This window comes from Rattus norvegicus, chromosome 5, assembly GCF_021556685.1.
Source record: "Rattus norvegicus strain SHRSP/BbbUtx chromosome 5, alternate assembly SHRSP_T2T, whole genome shotgun sequence".
Taxonomy (NCBI): domain Eukaryota; kingdom Metazoa; phylum Chordata; class Mammalia; order Rodentia; family Muridae; genus Rattus; species Rattus norvegicus.
In genome coordinates this window covers 52838839-52865127 of record NC_141538.1, presented here as the reverse complement: position 1 = coordinate 52865127, position 26289 = coordinate 52838839, and the positions used below count along the sequence as shown (strand labels likewise).

The following is a 26289-nucleotide window of genomic DNA, read 5'->3' as shown; positions in this document are numbered from 1 at the left end:
ACTACCTTGTAACCACTACCTGTCGCTGTGACTACCTTGTTATAAGCACCTAGCAACCATGTCTGTTTCAGGATGTTATTATGAATAATTTAATGTGTTTATGTTCTGCTTCTGTAACCCTGCCTATTTGCCTGTCCAATCCCCCACTTGGAAATCTCCTACCCTTGATCTTTAAAAAGTCCTGTCTTCCTCAAGCCCAGTAATGATCTCTTGAACCCCACATTCAGGGGGAGATATCCCATGTACATGAATAAAAAGGCTTGCTTTAATCAATTGCTTGCTTTACTTGGCCTTGATGGTTTGGGTCAGTGTTCTTTCTCCTAGAACCTTTAGGAAACAGCGCTATAATGAAAAACCATGGCAAACCTAAGCGAATAGTTTAAAATGTTTAGGAATGTATGAACTTTTTCCCCTAAGTGCTATAGAATGCTGTTATCTGGGCATGATGTGGCCAGTGCATGTAGAAATCAGAGCAGCCATGGTTAATCCATAGGACCCTCACAACCCACCAAGAGGCCACTAACATCCCCTGTAGAAAGGGAAGGAAGCCTCATGAGACAGGACATGGGACACAGGACATACTTGTTGGGGGAGGCTTTTGTTCCTCCCAACAAGTACCTTATAGCAGCCTGTAAGCTCTTCTGTAAGTAAGCCTAATTCAACTTGTCCCTCCCCCAAGCTAGACTTGGGTAGAATATTATTATTGGTCTGTTGTATATTTGAAATTAATAGAAGCAACATGGGATCCTTTCTGTGGCAAATAGAAGTTTGTTCAAATTCCCCAGGAAAAGTCATGCACCTCTGAAATAATAATCCCCTGAGAAAATGATCTGTAACTGTAAAGACACTGTAAAAGTATAGTTAACCCCTGCTCCTACAGTGCTGGACTGAAGGACCCAAGGCTTTATACATGCTAGTCATCACAGAAGACAACAGCATATACACATACACGTGTCAGGATAGCATGTCAAACTCTCCGTTATAATTGCTTTATTACAGAGGAACACCAGAGTGAACTTTCGAAATAAATAACTTTTGCTATGGTTAAATAGAGAAAATATATTCAGGGAGTATAATATACATCAATTTGTGGTACTTCTCCAAAGATCACCAATGTACAAATTATTTTGTAAAGTTGTTTCTCACATAGAGGATTTAAAATGCAAAGGAAAATGGAACTTTATATTTGAAATTAATAGAAGCGACATGGCTCCAAATACTGAAAATGTAAGACAAGTTTCTTAGGTATTCCAGGCATAAATATTAGCTGTAAGGACCGAGTGTGTTTCAGTAATGAGACCTAACAGAGTAAATCTGTAAACATATCTCTTTGACAAGTATATGCAAACCATTTTTGATCACAGATCTACTAAAACTCTCTGAATGTAAACCTCAAACACATTGTGAAAGAAATTCTAAGTTACAACAATACAAAAGCAACAATTGTCAACAAAGTTATTTGGTTTAAAAAATGTAGAGTAAAAGTCAAATACCTTAAAGCTGTTTAATAGAGACCTTTTCTTTCTTTCTTTCTTTCTTTCTTTTTCTTTCTTTCCTTCTCGTTCTTTCCTTCCTTTTCTCTCCTTTCCCCTCTCTCTTTCGTGTGTTTGTGTGTGTGTGTGTGTGTGTGTGTGTGTGTGTGTGTGTGTCTGCATGTGCACACATACCATAGTACAAGTGTGGAAGTCAGAGAGAGTCTGCAGGAGTCACCCTTGAGGCTTCCATGAGTTTGCACTCAAGGTGCCCAGCTAGCTATCAGGTTGCCAGGTTTGGATGGTGAGAGGGTGGCTGTCCCCACCAAGCCATCTCAGTAGCTAGTACTTCTTAATATAATGTACTGCGTTTAATTTTTAACAGATTTTTATATAATTAGGATACTGAACTAGAGCTCTAAAAAGAAAAATGCAGATGAAAATAGCTATATAGAAATAATGGTATAAATATGGATTTATACAAAATGTACTATACTTCAAATATGTAAGGCTTAACATGAGTTTTTGTGGATTCTGAGTGTTCCACACCATAATTTTTAGAGTACTCTCAAGCCATTCAAAATCTAGAACTTCTAAAATGGTTTTACTTCTCTTTTTTAAAAAAACAAAAAACAAAAAGCATTTATTTATTTTCCTTAGACAGGGTCTCATGTAGCCCGGTCCATGCTGGTTTTACCCCTTCCCAAGGGCTGGGATCACAGGCATTTACCACAACACCTGGCTTTGTGTAAGCCGATTAAACAAATATGGATAACAATCTCAAGTCAACTGGTCTGTGCTGTTGTATTCAAAAACAATGGAACATTCTTTGAGTTATCTTTTAAGCGTCTTTTAGCTATCTTTTGAACGGCTGTGGAATCTTCATAAGTTTTACCTTTTGAGATTTCAGACTGCTGTAATTTGAACAAGTATCAACCAGGAATTGGCTCAGGCTTAAACAGAAGTCACAAGAAAGACACCGATGTCAAAACAGCTTAAGTCTGGCCTATTCAATTACAGAGTCACGATTACTTTTTATGTGAAAAGTGCTTTAGGATAAAAATATTCTTGTAAAGGATATTATCGACAGTATTTAATACCTAAGTAGAATTTTTGCATTGGTTCCGTTTTACCAACATCTTTCGGAAAGTACCCCTCGCTACCGCGTGAACCAGGTACAGGCTATGCAAAGGCGACATTGCACACAGTGAGTGAGTTGTGGATGAGCCCTTAAATCGAGATAAAACATTTATTAACCAAAGCTAGGGCAATTTTATTCCTTGCACATGCCGGAAGTAACTAACACCGGTTCGCATTTCTACAAGCCTTGAAGAGTTTTAAGCACGATGAGCCGTGACGACTTGGAGCAGGGCTCTGTGGCTCTGCTGGAAGTTGCTGTTCACCAACTGTTTTTATGATGGTAGCTCCGGGATCTGGAGTGTGACCGGAAGTGAGAATGTTTCGTTGTCTGTGTCTTCGACCCCGAACTGGCGTACCCTCTGGGAGACTTGCATGGGGATCTTGCTATGGAGTCACAGTGCCGTCCGTGCGATCTGGGTTTTGCTCCCGAGACAGTCTGCTTTTGAGGCGAGCGTGACTGTGACTTTTCCATCGATTTGGACCTTTTCGGTAGCGACTTGGATCTTGATCGTCCTCTAGATCCAGAATTCCTTCGTGGTGTTCTTGACTGCCTCGCTGAGGTAGACTGCCTGGGTAGTGATTTGGAACGAGATTTAGACTGACTGTAAGAAGATCGCCTGTGTCGAGACCTGAAAGCATGCACACCATTAGAGCATGTACCGTATTCAAGACCGCAGGGTAAGACAGCACTTCCTGATGTGCTCTATGACACTCAACGTGTGCTGTGGTTTGAATATGAAATATACCCCACAGGGGGTGTCAAGATGGCTAAAACCACTTGCTGCTCTTCCCAGAGGATCTGGGTTTCCAGAGGATCCTAGCGGCCACATGGTCGGTCACACAGTTCCAGAGAATCTGGCATCTTTTGGCCTTTGAAAGTATTGCATACACTTGAGTCACAGACATACATACAGGTAAAAGATCCATACGGATAAAATGGGGGGAAATCCTCCCCAGACTCAAGTACTGAGGGCCTGGTGGCCAGCTTAGGGGACTTGGCGGGTGTGACTAGATCCTCAGGGCTCTGACCGAACCAGTGGATTAACTCCTTGATGGACTCTTAGGATATGGCATTATCAGGAGGAGGTAAAAGGTAGGGGGTGAGGCCTTCTTAGAGAAAGTGGGTCACTGGGGCTGCTTCGAAAGCTGCTGCTTCTTTCTTTCACCAGTTTGCTGGTGGTGCTCACCTTTGATCCGGGCACTCGGCAGGCAGAGGCAGAGGATCTCTGACACCAAGGCTAGTCTGGTCTACAGACCAGGTGCCAGGACAGTTAGAAACCCTATCAAAGAAAACTGAAAAAGAAAGGAAGAAAGAAAGAAAGAAAGAAAGAAAGAAAGAAAGAAAGAAAGAAAGAAAGAAAGAAAGAGAAAGAAAGGAAGAGAGAGAGAAAGAAAGAAAGGAAGAGAGAGATAGAGAGAAAGAAAGAAAGAAAGAAAGAAGGAAAGAAGGAGGGAGGAAGGGAGGGAGGGAGGGAAGGAGGAAGGGAGAAGCTCTTTTTGTTTGTTTTTGTTTCCTATCACCTATTCTCTCCCCCAGCTTACTGTCTGCCATGAATCGAGCAGCTCTCACTATAAACTCTCCGTGCGCGATAGTGGCCTCACCTCAGGCCCACAGCGATGGATCCAGCCTTTTATGGACTGGAGCCTCTGGAGCTGAGCAAGATAAATCTTTCCTGCCTAAGTTCATCATATGATGTGATGTCTGATTAGCACATCGTGTTTTAATTAGTGGTTTATTCATGATACTTTTTTTTTTTTTTTTTTTTTTTTTTTTGGGCAGCAATAGGGCCAGAACCCAGGTCTGTGTGCTTGCTCCATGAATGCTCGACCAGCAAACTATATTTCTGGCCCTAAAATAAATAATTCTAACTTTACCATTCATACTGTTGGTTCAGACATAACAAGTCTGTAATATCTATTATACTAGAATATACGGTTCTATATTGTACACCTTAGTTCGGCAAAAAGCCCTGTATATTTAGACTAGATTAAGCATATTCACATTCATATTCATCCTCTCTCCCTCTCCCTCTCCCTCTCCCTCTCCCTCTCTCTCTCCCTCCCTCTCCCTCTCCCTCTCAAATGTCTTTTTGAGACAGTGTCTAATTTGTGACTCGCCTGTTCACCCTCCAAGTGCTGGAATTACTGGCATGCACCCAACACCCAGCTGGGTTAAACAACTGCTAGCAAGTATAAAAATCGGAAGAAAATAAATATAAATAGGAAGAAAAGTTTACGGTTCGTAAATAATGCCTGTAAGAGCAGTGACTGCTTATGATCCCGCATGATAGTGACAGCATTCTAAGAGGCCGAGGCAGGGGGATCTCAAGTTCCAGGCTTACAGACTGATGCTCTCTATCAAAAGAAAAACAAAACCTTCCTCACGACGTCTATAATCTGAAGGCATTAGAGAGTGATCAACATAAGCAGGACTTGAGTTATAATCCTCAGAGTTCAAAGTCACCAAAGCAGCAGGGACTTAAGAGAAAAATGCCAGAAATGGGTACATTGCAGACCAATTCCTAAAATGTGCCCACAAATTCTCCTGAAGTAACTGGCTGTCTTTATGTTTAACTGTGTGTGTTTACGTGTGTGTGCATGGATGAGTGTGCATGAGTGTGCATGTGCGTGTCTCAAGAGGAGGGAGGGAGATATATATATATATACACACACATATATATATATATATGTATGTATGTTAGGACAGGGGCTGCATGCATGTGCGAGCATGTAGAGGCTAAAGAAGGGCATCAGACATCTTTGCTATTGCTCAATGGTGATTAACAGTCTCTATATTGTTAGCGCATAGGATACGACTCCAAGAGACCAGTAAAAAGAGAACAGCAATTGAGAAATTCAAGAACTGAACTTAAAATTTAAAAGACATAGTGCTAGGGACAGAAACCCGGGTTGTGACTTCTAAAAGGTTAAATAAAGGTGCCTGGCAACAGCCTAGGTTCCCCCGCCCATGGTACTGGGGATTTAAACAAGGGATCTGTATACACTAGGCAGGTGCTTTAAAAAAATAGGCAGCAGCTATTTTTTTTTTGTAACTTTTATTTTTAAACAGGGTCTCACTAAGTTGCCAAGCATGACAGGCCTTGAGTAGCTAAGATTACAGGGCACATGCACTTGGAGTCAGATGTAGACACTGAGTGTCTTACTCTATGGCTTTCCCCTTTTATTTTTTGAGACAGGGTTTCTCAGTGAATTCCGATCTCAATAACTGGCTGGACTGGCTGGCCAGCAAGCTTCAGGGATATTCCTGCCTGCTTCCTCTAGTGCTGGGGTAGAAGCACAAGCCGGCAAGCTCAGCCTTTGCATGGTACTGGGGAAACCACCTGCCCGGCTCTATAATGCAATCATGTCTTTCTTTTTCCTTTCCCTTCCTTTCTTCTTTTTGTTTGAGTTTTCAGCCTGGGACATTTGTGGCCCTGGCTAGTCTTGACCTCTACATGTAGCTGCTGGTGACCTCAGAGTCCTGAGACCCCTCCCACAACCTTTCCAGATGTTCAGATCATTCATTAAGATCAGAACCACCTTTAAAACTCCACATGCCTGAAAAAGCTAAGGCATTAAACCATAAATATCTAAGAGAAGTTAGGCACGACGATTCAGTTCAATGACTCTTTCAATAGTATCACCATTTAATTTCCACTTTGATTTAGTATTTTCTAGTAAAATAGACACCAATTGCTACGTAGAAAGATAGATAACCTGCAAACGTCTTTTCTTAACAAATTTACTCCCTTCTATATAATGAGCATAGCTGGAACTGGTTCTTAATAATAATAATAATACATTAACAACATATAAGAATAAATTACAGAATAAAAGGCAAAGGTAGGTGGATCTCTGAGTTCAAGGCCACCCTGGTCTTATAGAGCGAGTTCCAGGACATTCAAAGTTTCACAGAGAAACCCTGTCTTGAAAAACAAAACAAACAAGCAAGCAAGAATAAATTGATTTAACTTTAGCTGGCCTCCTCCTTTTCATAAACAGCTCTATCACGTCTTTTGAGTTCACTCCTTTTCAGAAGTCAAAGGAGGAAATTCTGAATTATTGGGTTCCTTTAGGAACATTTCACTTGTCTAAAAGTCCTAAGTTTGTTTGTTGAGTATATATTATTTTATGCATTTATTTAGGGGTAGGGTCTTACTGTGAAGCCCCAGCTGGCCTTGACCTTAAGATCCTGCTCTTTGCATCCTTGACTGCTGGGGCCACGGGACGTGTGGTATCCACCACATCCTGCTTCTGTTTTCACCACACTTGGGGAGGGGAGGTGTCTGTCATCTCTTTTGTGGACGTGTTTTCTTTGGGGAGAAGAAGCTGAGACAGCTCTAGATATGTAGCTCCTGTCTCCCAATACTGGGATTACGGTGTGCGCCACTGTGGTCGGCTTCATGGTATCTGTCTACTTAAAATTAAGTCATAGTCCCCTGATACTTAAAACAAGCAACCACTTAAAAGCACTGGAATATAGCCAATAGCTCCACGTTGGACAACAGTGAGCTAGCTGCGGTGCCCAGCACTTAGGAGGCAGAGGCTGAAGGATCTTTTTGAATTTGAGCCTGACTCGGGTTAAATAGTGTGTTCAAGGCCAGCCTGGATTGCATAGCACTTTAAAGAAGTTAGGGGGCAGTGGTGAACATCTGTAAACCCAGCACTGAGGCATGCCGTGGGTGAAGAACGGTAGATTCCAGTTCAGTGGCCAGCCAGTCTGCTAAATGATAGCTTCAGTTTAAGTGAGAGACTCTGTTACTAAAAACTAAGGTACAGAGACTCAAGATAGACACCTCATAAACTAACCACACACATGCATTCACACCCACATGAATACATGTACACACACATGCATGAACATGTACTTATAACACACACAATCGAAATGACAATAGCAAGACCCTGTCTCAAGACAGAAAGCTTAAAAGGGAGGGGTATATAGTAGGGATATAGGAGAGTGCCTGCTAGGATCGGCCCAGTCCTGAGTTCAACCCCAGTGTTCAGAAAAACAATATATGATAGAGAAAAACATGTCTTTCTACAAAAGACAGTTTATGTATATTAAACGAAATCACCCAAGAACCCGGCCCCTCCACCTCTCCAGTAGTTCTTTAAAACGCTTGCCAGACGGAGTAGAAAATGAGGCCGTCCACGTTTCTTTCCGTACTTACTCTTTCAGGCTATCGGAGCGCCTCCGGTCTCTTCCCCATGAGGAACTCCGGCTTCGAGATCTCCTCTGGCTGGGGCTTCTGGATCTCCTGTGGTCACTCGGGGAGCACAGGTGACGCTCTTTTGACTTCATTTGACCTGGTGCTAGAATATGAAGAACAAGGCTCCTAACAGTTCACTACCTGGAAACCGCGGTAGCTGCCACTCAGTCGGTATCATTTTCTGAAGAACTTTACATAAATGCTATTGTTGCTGACGCTTGTTCGGCTAAGTAAGCAAGGGCTAATGGTCATTTACACTTACTTTTGCGGTCACCTTGCGCAAACTGTATCTCAATTTGCCGGCCACATACCCACTTCCTGTTGAGGTTGTAAAGTGCATCTTCGGCATCACGAACATCTTCAAACGTGATCAGTTGTTAAGGACACTTAGGACATCAGATAGTAGATAAAAATATTCCTAGGATATTATTTACATGTGAAATTAAGTCAATAAGGAAACCAAGTGGTGGCTTTAATATGAGTAACCAAAGAAGCTTTTATATCCTATTATGAAAACAAATGCGCTCTTGTGATTAGAAACATGAATACAAAAATAAACAGTAGACATAATTGGAAGCATGAGAAAACAATTAATCCCAAATTAGCTGGCGTTATAAGAGAATGTTTAGGCTTCCTCCTGCTTTTCAGAATAAGGATCCATCAAGTTTTCCCTGAAAATATCTGCATGCAGAAGCTTTATTCTGCAGGTAAAAGTTCTATGGCATTAAAGTTCACTCATGAAGTTCAAGAGAAATGACTCATAGAACTGCAACAGAAAAAGTAAACTAAGCCAACAGACTACTTTGGTCATTTAAGAATGGGGTCCACTTATAAACAATCCCTTCTGTGTGACTACTTGGGATGTAAGTATAAAGTACTGGGAAAACTGTTTGGGCTCAAAGAAACCAGAGCCAAATGGCTAACAGAGGTAACTATTAACATATCAAAGTGGAGGCTGGTGGCCAGTCTCAGTATCACTGAGTATCAACTGCAGAGTCATCCCGGCTGCCTAGCCTACCCTAAAGTCTCTGGGCTTCCTTTCCTTTCCTTTCCTTTCCTTTCCTTTCCTTTCCTTTCCTTTCCTTTCCTTTCCTTTCCTTTCCTTTCCTTTCCTTTCCCTTTCCTTTCCTTTCCTTTTCCTTCCCTTCCCTCCCCTCCCCCCTCCCCTCCCCTCCCTTTCCCTCCCCTCCCTTCCCCTTTCCTCCTTTCCTTTCCCTTCCCTTCACCCAACCTCTTTCCCCTATATAATCCAGCCATTTTGGCTCCATGCTGCCTTGGTGCTCTTGGCCTCTTGGCTCCTGGTCCATCCCCAGCGACCTCCTCCCTGGCATGGCTCTGTTCAATCCGGACCTTCCAGATGCCTCTGGCTGTTTTCTCTCTCATCTCTACAACCATACCTAGGAACACCAATGTTCATTTTCCATTCAAAAACAATCTGCAAACATCTGGAGTCCTGTATACTGATTTGAAGTGCTGTGCTCAACGCCCTAATCTAAAGCATATGACCGCAAGCCTCACTATAATGGACAGTAGCTGTGTGAAAATGTAAATAGCTTAGTTCGGGAGGGTGTTCACAGATCCCGCCCTCTCTCTCTCTGGGACAGGGTCTCATTTTGTAGCTCTGGCTGGCCCGGAGCTCCTTGTGTGAACCATGCTGTCATTGAACTCATAGAGATCCCTCTGCTTTCCAAATGTTGGGATTAAAGGTATGAGTCATCATGCTGGGCTCTGTTTACTAGTTTCCTTAAAATAGCAAATAAGCAAACAAGGAAACTCAAAAAAACTGCATATAAAAGGGGCCTGGCAATGACTCCAGCAACTCTACACCTTGAACCGCCATCTTTAATTTTTAGGACTTGCAAAGTGCACTTTATAAGAGACGTAGAACCAATAAAAATCCGTCTTGGGTTTGACTCCAGAACGCTATATAAATGTAAGAAAGTTGGTCTCAAAGATTGCTTTGTCCTTTGCTTGAAAAAGGCTTCATTCTTCCAGGTCTCACACCAGTGCCCACCAGCCTTCTTTACTGCTTGAACTTAGATACCTTTTGTCTAGACTGCTTGGCTTACATTTAGCTAACGAGTAGATTCAAACTAGGGAGGCACTCACCAGCTGCTGTGCACTGTCTTAGCTTTTCTGAGATAAAGAAACAAACACATTTAATTAGACAATGTTGATCTCATTCACTCGTGTGTGTGTGTGTGTGTGTGGTGAGTGTGTGTATGTGTGTATATGGTGTGTGTGTGTGGTGTGTGTGTATGTGTGTGTGGTGAGTGTGTGTGTGTGGTGAGTGTGTGTATGTGTGTGTATGGTGAGTGTGTGTATGGTGAGTGTGTGTGGTGAGTGTGTATGTGTGTGTGGTGTGTGTATGGTGAGTGTGTGTGTGAGGTGAGTGTGTGTGTATGTGTGTGTATGGTGAGTGTGTATGTGTGTGTGGTGTGTGTGTGGTGAGTGTGTGTGTGTATATGCCCAGTGTGCAGTACATTTGTGTGCACATATAAAGTAAAGGATATTGAACATAAGCGAATCCTCTGGGGCGGCGACTGTAGAAGTCCAGCGGGATATAAACGTCTACTATGGGGCCGTATCGGCCAAACTCACGGCGTAAGTCCTCGGGCCTGGAGCATTATAGAAGCAAGGCAAAGAAATATAAAAAGCTGGAATAAATACTTTGTCTACAGAAATCCAATTGAAACGTTCAAACAAAGTGTATGTTTGGGTCAGTGTGGGGCAAAGCTCAATGGGCAAGGGTATATGAGGCTGTAGCCGGCATTTGGCTACTTGGAGGGTTCTCTTTCCTTCCACCCTTCTCTGCCCTTTCAATCCACTAACACTAGATAAGAGAGAAGAAAGGATAGAGGGGAAAGAGAAGAGATCCCTGAATAAAGTCAGGAGTCAGGAAGGGGGCGGGGCGACATTATTGTTAGACGAATTAATGATTAGAAACATCCAGATCCTTGGCACAAATATGATCTTAGCTATCAGGATATCTATTTTCTTCTTAATCTTGTCCTTCTTTGTGCACAGCTACTTAGCAAACTTCCACCACCAACAAACAGCCCACAACCCACCGCACCCCTCAGTGCCCTGGGATCCTCTGAAAAGTCCCCAGAATCCCAAACGGCAGACAATGGCAGAAGCTCTCTGCAGCTGGTAAAATCACGCCTCAGCTAGAGCACGAGGCAAATCATAGTCAGCTACTGTGGACAGTCTGAAGCAGCCCCATATTCCACACCTGGGATTAAAACGAAAATGTCTTATATATCTATGTCTTTAAAAGAAACCAAAATTTCAAAATTGTCACTACATGAGGCTAAGCCTAAAGCCTGAGTTCAAAAGCTACATGGTGGAAAGAAAGAACCATCTTTTGCAAGTTGTCCCTTCATCTTCAAGCACGGAGCCAAAGAAAGAGGAAGAGGAGAAACACAGAGAGAGGTGCACACAAATAAATGTAAAAAAAAAAAATTTAAAAGAAAGTGTGTTGTCTAAACCTCCCTTATATAAGACTGTGTCTCGTAACAATTACCCACATTTCTGTCTTTGGGGGTATGGTAGGGTAGAGGAACCAAGTCTTGCTCTGTAGACCAGGCTGGCATCGAACTCACAGATCTGCTTCAGTTCTCCAACTGCTAAGACTGCAGGGTACACCTCATGCACCTTCACCGACAGTTTTGAAAGGAAAAGAAAATCAAAACAAGACCACCTTCGGTCCTCTTGATCTCGGAGACCCTAATGCAGAAGGTGTGGATTAGCGACCTGGGCGTCTGTACTTTTTATAGGCATTTCAGGTGGTTGTTAAATTTAGTCAAGTTCTACAAGCCTGACCCAGCACATCGCCTTCAGAAGTTATTTCCATCACAGGCCCTGACGGTTTCGTTTATGAACACATTCGCTTGCCTCACCAGCACTTCATGTTTATTCTCATTTGTTTTCAGAGAGAGAGAGAGAGAGAGAGAGAGAGAGAGAGAGAGAGAGAGAGAGAGAGAGGGAGGGAGAGAGAGAGGGAGAGAGGGAGAGGGGGGAGAGAGTGAGAGAGAGGGAGGAGAAGGGGAGGGGAGAGAGAGGGGGAGAGAGGGAGAGAGGGAGAGAGTAGACTAGTAAGGTTATAGGGAGGATGAGTAGGGAAGCCTGGGAGCTGGAGAATTTGGGAATGGGGGTGGGGAACCAGCTGGTTTCTGGATGTTCATTTAGACTGCCTTTAGGAGTTTCCTTTGTACCCAACATTAGCACCTTTTGTCTTTGCAGAGCTGCAATTTAACTGAAGCACAACACATTTAGCAGGGCTAGCGGGCAGCCATATACACAAGGAGCTGTTCACCTGCAGATGAGTTAATTCTCACCACTCTATGGTTGTTTGCAGACAGACTAACGTGTCTGTGAGGTCGCTGAGCTAGCGAGTGATGGAGCTGGGATCAATCACTAGTCACTTATTAATCTCCGCAGCATACAGCCTCGGGGAACTCACAGGGACTCGGCCTCAGGGTTCCGGGTCCAAGCATGTCCCAGAAGAAAGAAGTGTTTCAGAACAGCACAGAGGAGGAAGACTCAAAGGTCTGCTCTGGCTGCAGCAAATGGAAGGAAACTGCTGTCAGTAACAGAAGTCAGACATTAGAAAAGAGCTCAATGAAAGAACCCAGACAGAAGTGCTTCCTGAGGCAGGGCTGAGGAACGAGATATAACGTAGTATTCAGAAAGCCTGTGGTCATGTGAGTGATATTAACCGACTTCTCTGAGGACTAGACAATAACGTCTCTGATTTTCAATTAAATTTGTACATTTTAATTTAATATTATTGTATGTTTGTGCGTACGATGTGTGTCTGGGAGTCTGGGCATGCCAAAGCATCGTGTGGAGGTCAGAAGACAGCTTTTAAGACTTAGTTCTCTCTTACACGGTGGGATCCGGGGATCAAACTCAGGTGGTCAGGATTGCACATTGAGCGTTTTTCTTCTCTTGAGCTATCTTGATGGCCCAATATATCAGTAGGCTAGCAGCTTTACGTAATAACATAGAGATTGATCTAACTTGACTAGAAATCTACTATCTGCCCTAGGCAGTATCTACTTTATGGCACACTTTATTTAATATTGTTTGGCTGTCATCTCAAATAGTCTATTAGCATGACCATGTCTTTTTCCTTTCACTCCTTCGTTCAGTAAGTCAGAAGGAATGGGTTTTCTAAAAAGAACATCTGCCTCCTATATACCTGAATGTCAGCCATATCTTCAACAGCCCTAACCACAGACCATGGGGAGCCCCACCATGAAACCCAGAGTGGCCCCAAGGCTGGAAACCAAGCCTCAGCCAGCTGGTCTACAAGTTGTGGTAACAGCAAGCCTAGTTCTAAACACTTGCTCAACAAAAATGAAACCAGATATGCATACCAAGAAATGCCACAAACAACCTTACCCCAGATGCCTCCATCCCATTGCAAATCACAAACACCACGAACAACCATGACAGCATGTCTCCCCCAGAAGCCTGCACCCCCCCCGAAATATTCATTGATAAAGGCAACTTAGCTTGCCATAAGATAAGAACTTAAATAGCAACAATAAATATGTCTGAGGTGCTCCAAAGGATATGGATAAATGCCTGAAGTCCATGAAAAAAAAACTGCTGAATGAAAAATAAATAAAGGGGCTGGAGAGATGGCCCAGTGGTTAAGAGCACTGACTGCTCTTCCAGAGGTCCTGAGTTTAAATCCCAGCAACCACATGGTGGCTCCCAACCATCTATAATGAGATCCAATGCCCTCTTCTGGTGTGTCTGAAGACAGTTACAGTGTACTTACATAAAACAAATAAATAAGTCTTTTTTAAAAAAAGACTAGTTTGAAAAAAAAAGCACAATTCAAAATATGAAAACAGAAGTTAATAAGGAAAAAAATCTTTGAAGAAAAACCAAAAGAAAATACGTTTTAAAAATTCTCAAGAAGTCAAACAAAGAGCTCAGAGATAAATATCACCAAAAGACTTGATCAAGTAGAAGAGAGAACATCAGGTCTTGAAGACAAGGTAAAAGAAATGGACCCAGTCAAGAAAATACTACATCTAAAATAAAACAACCAATAGCACAATATCCAGGGAATAATCTAGGTCACTATGAAAAGACCAAACCTACAAATTACAGATACAGAAGACAGTCAAGAAACCGGGTCAAAGGCACCAAAAGTATTTCAATGAAGCCACAGATGAAAACCTCCTCAACCCCTCAGCCTAAACAGAAGGTGCCTATCAAGGTACAAGAAACATAAAGAAGACCAAATAGACTCCAATAGGAAACTCCTCTCAACACATAACAATCAAAACACCAAATGTAAAGGACGTCTAAAAGGGGTACAAGCAGCTTCAAGGGAGAAAGATCAAGTCACAAATAAAGACAGGCCCATCAGAATTACAGTAATTTTTCTTAAGACTTTTTTTTTTCAGTTTGATTGTTTTTTGGGGACAAGGTTTCTTTGCTTAATCATCCTGGCTGTCCTGGAACTTGCTTTGTAAACCAAGATGGCCTTGAACTCAGAGATCCACCTGCCTCTGCCTCCCAGGTGCTGGGATTAAAGATTATATATATATACATATATATATGTATATATATATATGTGTGTGTGTATTTAATTTAATATGTAATATATTTAATATATAATATAATTTAATATATATTAAATTTTTCTTTGACATTATGTGCAGAGGTTGTGCAGAAGTGTTTTGCCTGCATGTATGTAGATGTGATGCTTATATGTCTGGTGCTCAGGGAAGCCGGAAGAGGCTTCGAATCCTGAGACTGGAGTCACAGACAGTTGTGAGCCATCACACGGGTGCTGGGCACTGAACTCTGGTCACCTGGAAGAGTATCCAGAGCTCTTAACTGTTGAGCCATCTTTCTAGTCACCAGAACTTGATTGCTCATTGGAGGCCACAAAACCAGGAAGGACCTGAACCAGTGCTCTACAAGCTCTGAGAGGCCATGGTGCCAACCCAGCCCTCTATACTCAGCAAAACCACGAGTTGTAACTAACGGGGAGAGAAAGCTGTTTCCCGATAAAGACAGATGTAAGGCATTTACAGTCAGTCAAGCAGAACTGAGAAGGGGAATAGAGGAATGCTTCAGCATGAAAGGTGATCAAACTCCAGAGAAGGCACGTGGTCTAAGAAATCTAAGAAAGCACCACCATGATAACAAAACAAGAATTAATAACATTAATTAATTAATTGCTCATAACAACTCTCAGTATTAAAGGTCTTGGTCTCCCAATAAAAGCACACAGACTAATTGATCCTTCTTTGTACTGCGTCCGAAAAACCCACATCGTCTAGAGCAGACACCTCCGTAGGGCAAAAGGATAGCTGGTAGTCACAGGAAAACAGAATCAAGAAGCAACCAAGTGTAGATATTTTCATATCTGACAAAATAGACTTCAAACCAAAATTAGTCTGAAGAGGTAAAGAGGGGTACTCCATGCTCACTCAAAGAAAATCCACCAACAAACATTCCAATCCTAAACATGCATGTACCAAACGCAGGGCAAATGGTTTCATAAATTGGGTCTAAAATGACATACTGACCCTCACACAGCAATAGTGGGTGACTTTAGTACCCAGCTGTCACCAATAGACAGCCCACCTAGACGAAAACTAAACGGAGACTCTCTGGAGTTAATGGCATCACAGAGTAAATAGATCCAATATATGTACAGCACAGTCACCCAAACACTAGAGAATACACATTCTTCTTGGCTGCCCACGGATCTGTCTCCGCAGGTAACCACATACAAGGCAGAGGCTCAACAAATGTGGGGAAACTGAAATAACATCCTGCATCCTATCCGACCACTGAAGAGTAATGCTGTGTGTATACCTATGGTAATAGGAATGGCAGAAAGGACACGAACCTGTGGAGACTAAACGACACACTACCTAATGAAAGTTGAGTCAAGGGAGAAATCAGGGAAATGCGAAACTTCCTGGGATTAAGTGAAAACAAGCATACAGCATCTGTGGGGCGCAGCGAAGGTGGATGGAGGAAGATGGATAAGAGGAAGATGGATGACACTAGGTGCCTGCGTCCAAAAGATGGAGCACTCGCTCACACATTAACGACGTAATGATAAAGTTTAGAAAAGCAACATCGAGTAACGCTCAAAGTCGAAGGTTTTCATTTCCACTGAAATCAGGACCAGGATAAGTGCCTCTCCACTCCTGCCCAGACACAAATGAAGATGATAAAAAGGATACAAACAGAAAAGGAAGAAGGTGAAATATCCTTGTTTGCCGATAATACGATTTATACATAAAAGACCCTAAATAGTCCACAGCCAACATACGGCCGATAAATGCATCTAGGGAAGTAGCAGGATGCAAAACTGCATGAAACCGGTAGCCCTCCTGCTGCAGACAACCAGCACACTGACTGAGAAATACAGGGGATGGGGAACAAAGGCAGATGTCTTGGGAGGCCTGGACAGTGGGGAAGTGGTTAAGGGCACTTGTTCTAACAGAGGACCTCGGTTCATCAGGCCCACACGGCAACTTACAACTGTCCATAACTCCAGTTCCAGGGCATCGGATGCCCTCTTTTGATCTCCTTTGGGTACCAGGCATGCGCACAGCGCATAGACATACATGTAGGCAAAACACATAAAATAAAATGAAATAAAAACTTAAAAACAAAAGTCCTGGGATAGATCTAAGGGAGTGAAATACTATAAAACTTCAAGAAATTGAAGAAGATACTAGGAGAAAAGATCTTCTATGCCTATGGACTGGTTAATCAATATTGTAAAATGGCTATCCTATCAAAAGCCATCTACAGATTCACACAATCCCCAACACAGCTCCTCACAGAATTGAACAACATATATCAAACTTTACATGGAAACCCGTAAAAACTTTTCAATTCTTAAAATTATTACTTTATGCGTGTGGGTGTTATGCCTGCATGCTGTCTGTGTGTCGTGTGCATCAGAGTGACAGCAGAGGCCAGAGGAGGGCATTGGAGCCCCTGGAACTGCAGTTACAGACGCTTGTGAGCAGTCAGTGGGTGCTAGGAACTGAACCCGGGTCTTCTGGAAGAGCAAACATATTCTTAAATGCTGAGCCATCTCTCCAAACTCCTAAAGCAACCTTTAACAATAAAAGAACTCCCAAAGGCATCACCGTTCCTGGTTTTAACTTTTACTAGACAGCTACAGTAATAAAAACAGGGTGATACTGGCATCAAAGCAGATAAATGGAAAAGAATTGAGGGCCCAGATATTAAGTCCACCTAACTATAAATTCCTGATTTTTGACAAAGAGGCAAACAAAAACAAACGAACAAACAAAAAACTAGAGAAAAGACAGCATCTTCAACAAATGGTCCTGTTCAAACTGGATTTGCTGCATGTGGAAGAATGAAACTAGATCCATATCTAGTTGCAGATAAAACTCAACAAAGATCAAGGGTCTCAGTATAAGACATTATACCCCGAGTCTTTCCGGGCAGAAGGTTGCAATGTGGTTGATCCTATAGGCACGGGAGGAGCCTTTCTGGACAGGACCGTAATAGCGGACATTAAGACCAACAACTGACAAATGAGATCTCATTACACAAAAAAGCTTCTATTCAGCACCGGACACCATCACTCCAGTGAAGAGGCAGCCTACAAAATGGAAAAAAAGATTTACTAACCACATGTCTAAGAGATGGTTAATATCTCCAATATACAAAGGACTAAAAAAACCCCTACATATCAAGAAAACAAATAACCCAATTAAAAATGGAGAGTAAACAGAGGGTGGCTGAGAGATGAAACGCCGATGGCCGAGTAACAGTTTAAGAAAGGTCCAATATCCTTAGCCATCGGGGAAATGCAAATTAGAATGGCTCTGAGATTTTATAGCACACCAGCCAGAACAGCCAAGATTAAAAAAAAAAGACAGCTGGCAAGGACTCAAAGCAGGGGAACTCTTAGTCACGCTGACTGGAGTGCAAACTGTTGCAGCCACTCTGGAGATGAGTGTGGAGGTTCCTCTGGAAGCTGAGACTGATCGATCTCAAGATCTAGCTGTGCCACTCTTGGGCATATAAACAAAAGACCCTACACCCCACTGTGAAGCCCATGTTCAATATTGCTCTAGTCACAGTGACCAGGAAGCACAAACAGCCTACATGTCCACTAACTGATGAAAGGAGAAGGAATATTATGACTGTATGACTGTTAAAAAAAAATAAAATCAGAAGCTTCCTAACACACACACACACACACACACACACACACACACACGCACGCACGCACGCACACACGAAGATCTAAATGAAATCACCAAATACTAAGGGAGACCGAGCTCCAGCTGGACATTTCTTGACACCAAATGAAACTTCTAGTACTGGGAATGAGTTATATCTGAATTAAAAAAAATAAAATAAATAAAAAGGAAAGGAACATGACCACTCCTAGGTATGGTGGAGAAAGTTTATTGAATATATGTGGGAGGCCATAGACAGTGACATCTGAGAGAACCAAGAGTAGACATGACCAGGCTGAGCTGTGCCAGGTGGGAGTTGGGGGAGGGGAAGGCAGAAGGGAGAGAGCAGAACCAGATGCAGCAGCCAGAAAGGCCCAAGAGCAACCCCGCCCTCTGTGCTGGAGATTTCAGGGTAGGGGGTGGGATGTGTCAGCCAGGAGGGCCCTGTAATGGGTAGGGACTGAGGGATGGCAGGGAGAACCTAGCAGCCAGTTCCACTGATATGTTATGTTGGCCCCTCAGACTTTTGACCCAGACTTAGATATTATTTATCTAAGTGAGTTGTTGACCAGAGGAATCTCATGGGAGCCCCCAAACAACCCAGGCTGTTGCCAAGACTATGGGTTGCTTTCTGAAAACTGATAGCTAGGCCCCACTGCTGAAGGTAACACCCATAGAACTCACTGAACACGGGGAAGCAGAGCTGGGGCCTACGTAGAGCCTATGTGCTAGTGTCTTTGGTTCAGGACAATTCTCTACATGCTACCAAAAGAGAAATGTAAACACCACGCTGCAAAACCCTTAATCTACAATGCCATCCTGCCTGCAAGATCTGCAAGGGTGCCACAGCTCGTGGGAGTAACCACCCAATAATCTGATCTGAGTTAAGGACCACTCCATGACACTCCTTGAGTGACACAGAACCTGAGAGACCAGCTAGCTTAGGGATCTAGAGTAAAAATCAAATACTAGTACTCTAAAATAAAAAGGAAGAGGAGGAAAGAAAGAAAAAGAGGAAAGGAAGAAGGCAGGAAATGAAAAAGTAATGATAAAATGACGCCTATTGACATCCCGCTGTATTTACAAGTCAGTGCTTACCCCACCATCATCAGAGAAGCTTCCTCCTGCAGCAGATAGGAACCCACAGCCAGACATCATGCAGAGAAAAAGAGACCTTGGATCACTTAGCCCTGAATGGGATGTGTGGTGGTTTGAATAGGGTTGGCCCCCAAAGACTAGTGTGTTTGGATGCTTGTCCCGCAGGGAGTGACACAATTAGGAGGTGTGACCTTGTTAGAATAGGTGTGACCTTGTTGGAGGAAGTGCTCCACTGTGGGGGTGGGCTTTGAGGTCCTGTGCTCAAGCTCCAACTAGGACAGAGGAGAGCCTCCTCCTGGTTGCCTACAAAGATGGTCTCATCCTGGCTGCATTAGGATCAAGGTGTAGAGCTCTCAGCTCCTTCTCCAGCACCTGGATGCTGCCTTGCTTCCCACCACGATGATAAGGGACTGAACCTCCAAACTGTAAGCCAGCCCCAATGAAATGTTACCCTTTATAAAAGTTACCTTGGTCATGGTGTCTGTTCACAGCAACGAAACCCAAACCAAGACTGGACGGTTCTAAATCTCTCTCCTCAGGGCACTTGGAGGAGGAACTGGAAAGAGTGTAAGAACCAAAGAGGATGGAGAACACCAAGGAAAGAAGTCTTTCTACATCAACGTGATCTATGCACATACGATCTCACGAAGACTGAGGCAGTAGGAATAGAGCCTGCGATGGGTCTGCACCAGATGAGGTTCTAGGGCTGAGAGGAGACGTGGACACATGTCCCATCTCTAACCCAGGAGCAGTTTCCAATTGGTAACCGCTGCGAATGAAAATTCAGTTTCCTCCAAGGAGTCTCACCGGGGAAAACAAACTACTCTGGTGGGTAGGCCTGATGCTCAGCAGTGCTCTACAGGTGGTCCTGTGTGTGTGTGTGTGTGTGTGTGTGTGTGTGTGTGTGTGTGTGTGTGTGTGTGCCACACACAATGGCTTCCAGTTTAGTGTTTGTATAGGATTCCTGAATATGCAAACACGTGAGTCTCTGTTCCTTGTGCCTTCTCTTGGGCTCTTTTCCTTCTGTTTGTTTTGTCCAATTCCAATGTATTTGGCTTTATTTTATCTTCTTATATTTTATTATTCCACCTCTCATGACAGAAGCCTAATAGCTTTCCAATGAGAGACAGTCAGGGGAGGGATCTGGATGGGAAAGGAGGTAGGGAGGAGCTGGAAGGAGTAGAGAAGGAGGAAACCGTAAACACAATATATTATGTGAAGAAAAGAAATCTATTTTCAATAAGAGGAAAAAGAGATTAAAAGAAAGAGATTTTCCCATAAACAAATGGATTGGGAAACAATCATCCTGAGTGAGGTAATCCAGACCCATACAGCAAACGTTAGATGTTTTCTCTCATCGATGGAAACTAGCTTTTAGATGTGGGTAATTCACTTGGAATTCCAATGGAGGCTATGTAATTAGTCAGGAGCTATGGGGCAGGAGGGGGATTTTAAGGAAGGGAAATAGAGTATCATTTTATAAAGGAATAAAGGGGAAATGGAACAGGAAGGATTAAATGGGGAAGGGAGGGGCAGGGTGTAGGAGAGAATATGAGGAGGGATAATTAACACCAAAGGTTGTCTGACAAAGCTGCATGGAAAAACCTGCCTGCATATGCGTGCCCATAGGTACAACATGGCAAAATGCTGTAGACGCAGCCAACTGTGCTTTTATTAATTGGATCAAAGGTCTTGTAGTAGTTTAATGAGAATGGCCCCCATAGGCTTATATATTTGAATGTTTAGTTCCCAGTTGGTGGACTGTTTAAATAAGGATTAGGAGCCGAGGCTTTGTTGGAGGAGGTATGTCCCTGGGGGCTGGGCTTTGAGTTTTCCAAAGCCCACACCAGGCCAAGTCTCACTATCTCTGCCTGGTGCTTGTGGGTCAGGATGGGAGCTCTCAGCTCCTGCTTCAGCATCATGCTTGCCTGCCTGCTGCCATGTTCCTCACCGCGATGATCATGGGCTAACCTCTGAAACTGTAAGTATGCTTTCAATTAAATGCTTTCTTTTATAGGATGCACTGGTCATTGTTTCTCTTCACTGCAATAGAACAGTAACCAAAATAGTCCTGCTGCATGACATGGAACCCCTGGGCTTGCTGACCTGATAATCTAGCTGGATTAGTGAGCTCTGGGTTCAGTGAGAGACCTTGTCTAAAATGAATGAATGAATGTAGAGAATAGTAGAGGAAGACACCTGACCCCCATCTTTACACACACACCTGACCACCCTCATAACCCCCATACATACACATCTGACGCCCCCATATATACACATGAACACCCCCATACACACACACTTTTAAAAAGCACATGAAGAAAATCAGACAAATAAATTTCTTTACAATCTCATTTTATTTTTCTTCTCTTCCTATTTTCCTTTCTTTCTTTGTTTCTTTGTTTCTTTGTTTCTTTCTTTCTTTCTCTTGAGACAAGATATTTAAAGGTGTGGCATCATGTGCCTGTAAGGACAATCATGGAAAAAGACAGGGCCTCATGGAGCCCAAGCTGGCAATGAACTCTGGATCCCACTGGCTCCCACGTGCTGGGATGTAGCACCACTCTGCTTCCAGTGTCATTATATAGTCATATATATTTTTTATACATCTACCATATTATTAAATACACATTTAAAAATCAATTTCCATATACTTTAAATCATAGTGTATGTAGCTATTTTCTTCATAGGTGTACTGATATTTCAAAGCTGACAAAAGTGGCAAAGTAACACATTGTTAATTAACTAAGACAGACATTGTACAAATAATTGTTGATATAGGTTTTCTATGAGGGCTCTGTCACACCATTCACCTCCTATGCATGTTTAAGTAAGCTACGTTAACCGCTGTGGTGGTTTGAATATGCTTGACCCACCCAGGGAGTAGCATTATTGGAAGGTGTGGCCTTGTTGGAGGAAGTGTGTCACTGTCGGGGTGGGCTTTGAGACCCTCTTCCTAGCTCACTGGAAGACAGTCTTCTGTTTGCCTGCGGAACAACTCTTAGCTCCTCAGGTGCCATGCCTGCCTAGGCGCTGCCGTGCTTCCTGCCATGATGATAAAGGACTGGACCTGAGATCCAGTAAGCCAACCCCAATTAAGAGTTAAGAGTTATAAGAGTTGTCTTGGTCACGGTGTCTGTTCACAACAATGGAAATCCTAACTACAACGACCCTACAAGTCTTGGTTTCATATCTGTAAATGGGATTAATAAAAAATATACAGACTCTAGACTGGATAAAGGGGCAGAGGAAGGATAGAAGCATCAGGAGTTCAATATTATCCTTGTCTGTATAGAGCGTTCCAGGCAGACCCGGGCTCCACGACTTCTTTTCTGAAAACAGGCAAGCAAACACTCTCACACCATATAGTCTCAGGAGGCTACGGCAGATGGATAGCCATGCAGTTAAGTGCAGCCTACACCACATGATGAAATTCTACCTCCAAAAACTGAAATAAAATTCAACTGTACATACAGAGGGCTGGCTAGTTTTATGTCAACTTGACACAAGCTAGAGTCATCAGAGAGGAGGGAACCTCAACTGAGAAAATGCCTCCATAAGATTGGGCTGTGGGCAGGCTGTAGGCCATTTATTTTAATCACGTAATTGGTGATTGATGTGGGAAGGCCCAGTCCACCGTGGATGGGGACACCCCTGGGCTGTTGGTCTTGGGTTCTACAAGAAAGCAGTCTGAGCAAGCCATGTGGAGCAAGCAAGTAAGCAGCACCCCTCCATGGCCTCTGCATCAGGTTCCTGCCTCTACGTTCCTGCCATGCTTGAGTTCCTGTCCTGACTTCCTTCAAAGATGAACTGCGATGTAGAAGCATACGCTGCACACACCCTTTCCTCCCCAAGTTGTTTTGGTCATGGTCTTTTATCACAGCAATGGGAACCTTAACTAAGACATACAGACATACAGGAGGGTGAAAACTCAATAAGGTAGTACATGTGAAGTTTCTAAAAAAAAAAAAAATCGCATTTACTTTCTGCATGCATGTATGTGTGTGGGTACACACAGCACATGTTCACGTGGACGTCCAAGGACAACATGAAGGACTCAGCTCTGCTGCTTTCCTTGCCTTGGGGATTGAGCTGAGGTTGTCCGGCTTGGGCCACAGTGTTTTAACCTGAGGAGCCGCCTCCCTGGCTTATTCAAATGCCTTCACAAGGGATCTGTCGCACTGTGAATACTAACAAACTCTGTAAACTATCATTCTCTTAGTGCAGGACAATCTCAGTTCTGATCACCTCCCCAGTGGCAGGCTACAAAGTGATGAAAGAACAGAAAACAGAATTAGTACCTCCCAATTATCAGGCTCTGCACTCGGTGGAGGATTACCTGGACCCAAGGCTAGTAGTCGCATGAAGACATGTTTTTATTTGTCGTTACTTTACAGAAGCCAAAGCCCCCTGCATTTAAGGCGAGCAATCGACTACTGAGCGACACCCCCCCCCCAGATAGGTTTTATTTAGTATGCACCATGTCTGAACATCTGAAAACTCTGTGAAATAGCCAATATTTTATACTTTCTAGATCTACAAAGGTGGGAATTCACACTATTCAACGTAAGACATCTTTATTTAGCTGTGGTGCATGTGTGGATGTGGCTTATGTCAGAGGAGCAGTTGAGGGAGTTACTCCCTTCTTCCACTGTGTCGATCCCAGTGGCAGAGCTCAGATCCTCAAGTTTACATCTTTACTCATGGAGACCACATCGTGCTGGCCTCTTACGTAGCTAGTAATGCTAATGTTTTAAAATCCATTCAAGGCACACAAAAATCCAGGTTTCTGATATCTCTTGAAAGGAAGTTGAGGCAAGTTGCCGCTGGGGTTGGGGGAAGGGTGGAACAGGCTCATAATCACAGCCATCGGGGGAGGTTGACGTAGGAAGAGGAAAAAACCCAAGTCCTGGTTGGGCTACAAAACTGAATCAATGTCACAGGAACTATAGCTCTGTAGGGAGCCCAGCATGTGCAGACTCTGGGCTTGATTCCCTAGAATTGAAAAGAAAAAGTGCCAACCTGACTTTCCATTAGATGGCGCGTGTTCATCTGTCACAGGCTGTACCGTTCTATTATGCCTTCTAAGCTGGTCCCTCCACCCATCTGCACTACTCTGCCTAGCTCTTGTGGCCACTTGAATTGGCAATCTATGGAGTTTCTTTCGAAAACATGCCATGAAGACCCTGGGCTTACTGTTCAAGTTGTTTAACTGTTTTTTAGCCTACCTGAATATTAATTTTGCTTCCTATGTAATAATGTCCCGATAAACAGGCTAAGAGAAGAACCATAAAACCCAGGCATCTTTTAAAATTCTATTAAGTCACAGTCTATAGGGGTGGCATGTATGTTTACAGTGATTAAAGTTAAAGTACTTAATTCTCCTAAAAGTAAATTATCAGCTTGGTGATGGGGCTCACCTGTAATCCCAGAACTTGGGAGGTGGAGGTACCAGGAACAGAAGTTTCAAGGTCATTTGCCTATGTAGGGAATTTGAGGCCAGCCTGGACTATATTCATTCTCTGATTCTCTAATTCATATTCATTCATTCTCTCTCTCTCTCTCTCTCTCTCTCTCTCTCTCTCTCTCTCTCTCCACCTAACCAAAGCAAACACCAATTATGATTACCCCTGATAACTAACAAGTGAATAGCTGTGTACATTTGTGTCTGTGTAGGTCCAGGTAGCTCCTTAAAACCCTTGAGCTTCAACTTTTCCTTAAGTGAACAAGATTGCAGAACTAGAAAGGGGGATTAAACAATTCCAATGAAATGAAGGTGTCTATTAATGTCACCCCTCCCATTCTCTCTGGCTCCTATTAAAGGAAAACGTGCTATATGGAAAAGGGGTTATTTCTTCAGCTCTATGCCTGGTAACCATCTGGACAGAATTTTCAAACAGGGATAGAGGAAATACAGACTTCTAGCATTAAAACCGCCTCCTTAACCATGATGAAGCCTAAGATTGTTCCCAGGACTCAACAAAAAACATATAAATCGAGCTGACCAGTCTTTTGTATATTAAATTTGGGCCATAAGCACTGTCTGAACAGTGCAGAGGAAATTGCAAGGCCTAAGGTGCGCATCCTCAGGAGAAGACGGCCCCAGTTCCTCCGGAAGGTTAGTGGGCGGCGCCTGCAGAGCGCAGTGACACCAGGGCCAGGGCCAGCACTGCCACGACAGCCGGAGCCACCCAGCCCGCACCTTGACACCAGGCCAACACCTTGACATCACAACCGAGCCCCAGTACCTAACCCGCACCCCAAAAACCGAACACCCCGACAGCCCGCCCCCAAAACCCGGACACCTGGCCAGCACTCCCAAAACCCGGCCAGCACCCCAACACAAGACCGGTACCCCGACACCCGGATGACACCCCGACAGCCTGCAGCTCGACAGCCGGGGCAGCCGGGCGGCATCCACATCCAGACAGCTCCCCACTGCCCAGCCCGCACCCCGACACCCCGGCTCCCGGCCCGTACTCCCGCGGGGTCCCGTCTTCACTCACCTGGTGGCGTCTGCGACGTTCCTGACGAACAGGGAGGTGTTGGGGGGCCTGGTGTAGCGAGACATGCCGCTCGCGGCCCCGCTCCCAGCCGCCCGCCGCGCCCCCTCCCGGGCCGGCCGCGCAGCCGCAGACGCGGGCGGGGGGCGCGGGGCCTGCGCGGCCGCGCGAGCACAAACCTGGCCACTGCACCGGGCCTCTAGGGAATAGATCGGAAACCCCACCGCTGCGGGCCAGCTAGGTGCTCCGTAGGAAGACACGCCTCTCCCAAACAGGCCCAGAAAAGATCTCATGAAAAGGGCTTCGAAAGAGCCATGTGCAGGGACAGGGCGCCACTTGTGGGCAAGCAAGCTTAGCCACAGCCTTTCCCCGAAGAGATCAACTCTATCCTCAGGGGAGAACGACTGAACACGGGGCATAGGAGAAGAACTGCTGCAGTTTAAGCATATGTGGTTTAAGCAGTAAAGGCCTCAAGACAATAACCAGGGTAAGCATCAAAGAAACCCGACAGGAGAGTAGGCTGCAGTCTTTTGTTTGCCTGCTTGTTTGCTCAGGCCTAGAATTCCTCTTGTAGTGGGCTCCAGTCAGGCTGGCTTTCCTAATAGGAAAATTGAGAGTAGTGTGTATTGGTCAGTGG

The 26289-nt window shown here is 43.9% G+C and overlaps 1 protein-coding gene across 7 annotated transcripts; it reads right to left on the bottom strand.

Moving 5' to 3' along the window:
* Positions 1 to 973: 973 nt before the first annotated feature.
* On the bottom strand, positions 974 to 25921 carry Srsf12 (serine and arginine rich splicing factor 12). Of its 7 annotated transcripts, none has more exons than XM_087547903.1 (6): positions 25808 to 25921; positions 25656 to 25724; positions 10339 to 10443; positions 8088 to 8191; positions 7787 to 7928; positions 974 to 3241 (listed from the first exon to the last, which is right to left on the bottom strand). In XM_087547903.1, exons 2-6 carry the CDS (start codon positions 25718 to 25720, stop codon positions 2872 to 2874), a joined length of 786 nt encoding a protein of 261 aa, XP_087404029.1. In that variant the 5' UTR covers positions 25721 to 25724; positions 25808 to 25921; the 3' UTR covers positions 974 to 2871.
* Between the last annotated feature and the right edge of the window lie 368 nt (positions 25922 to 26289).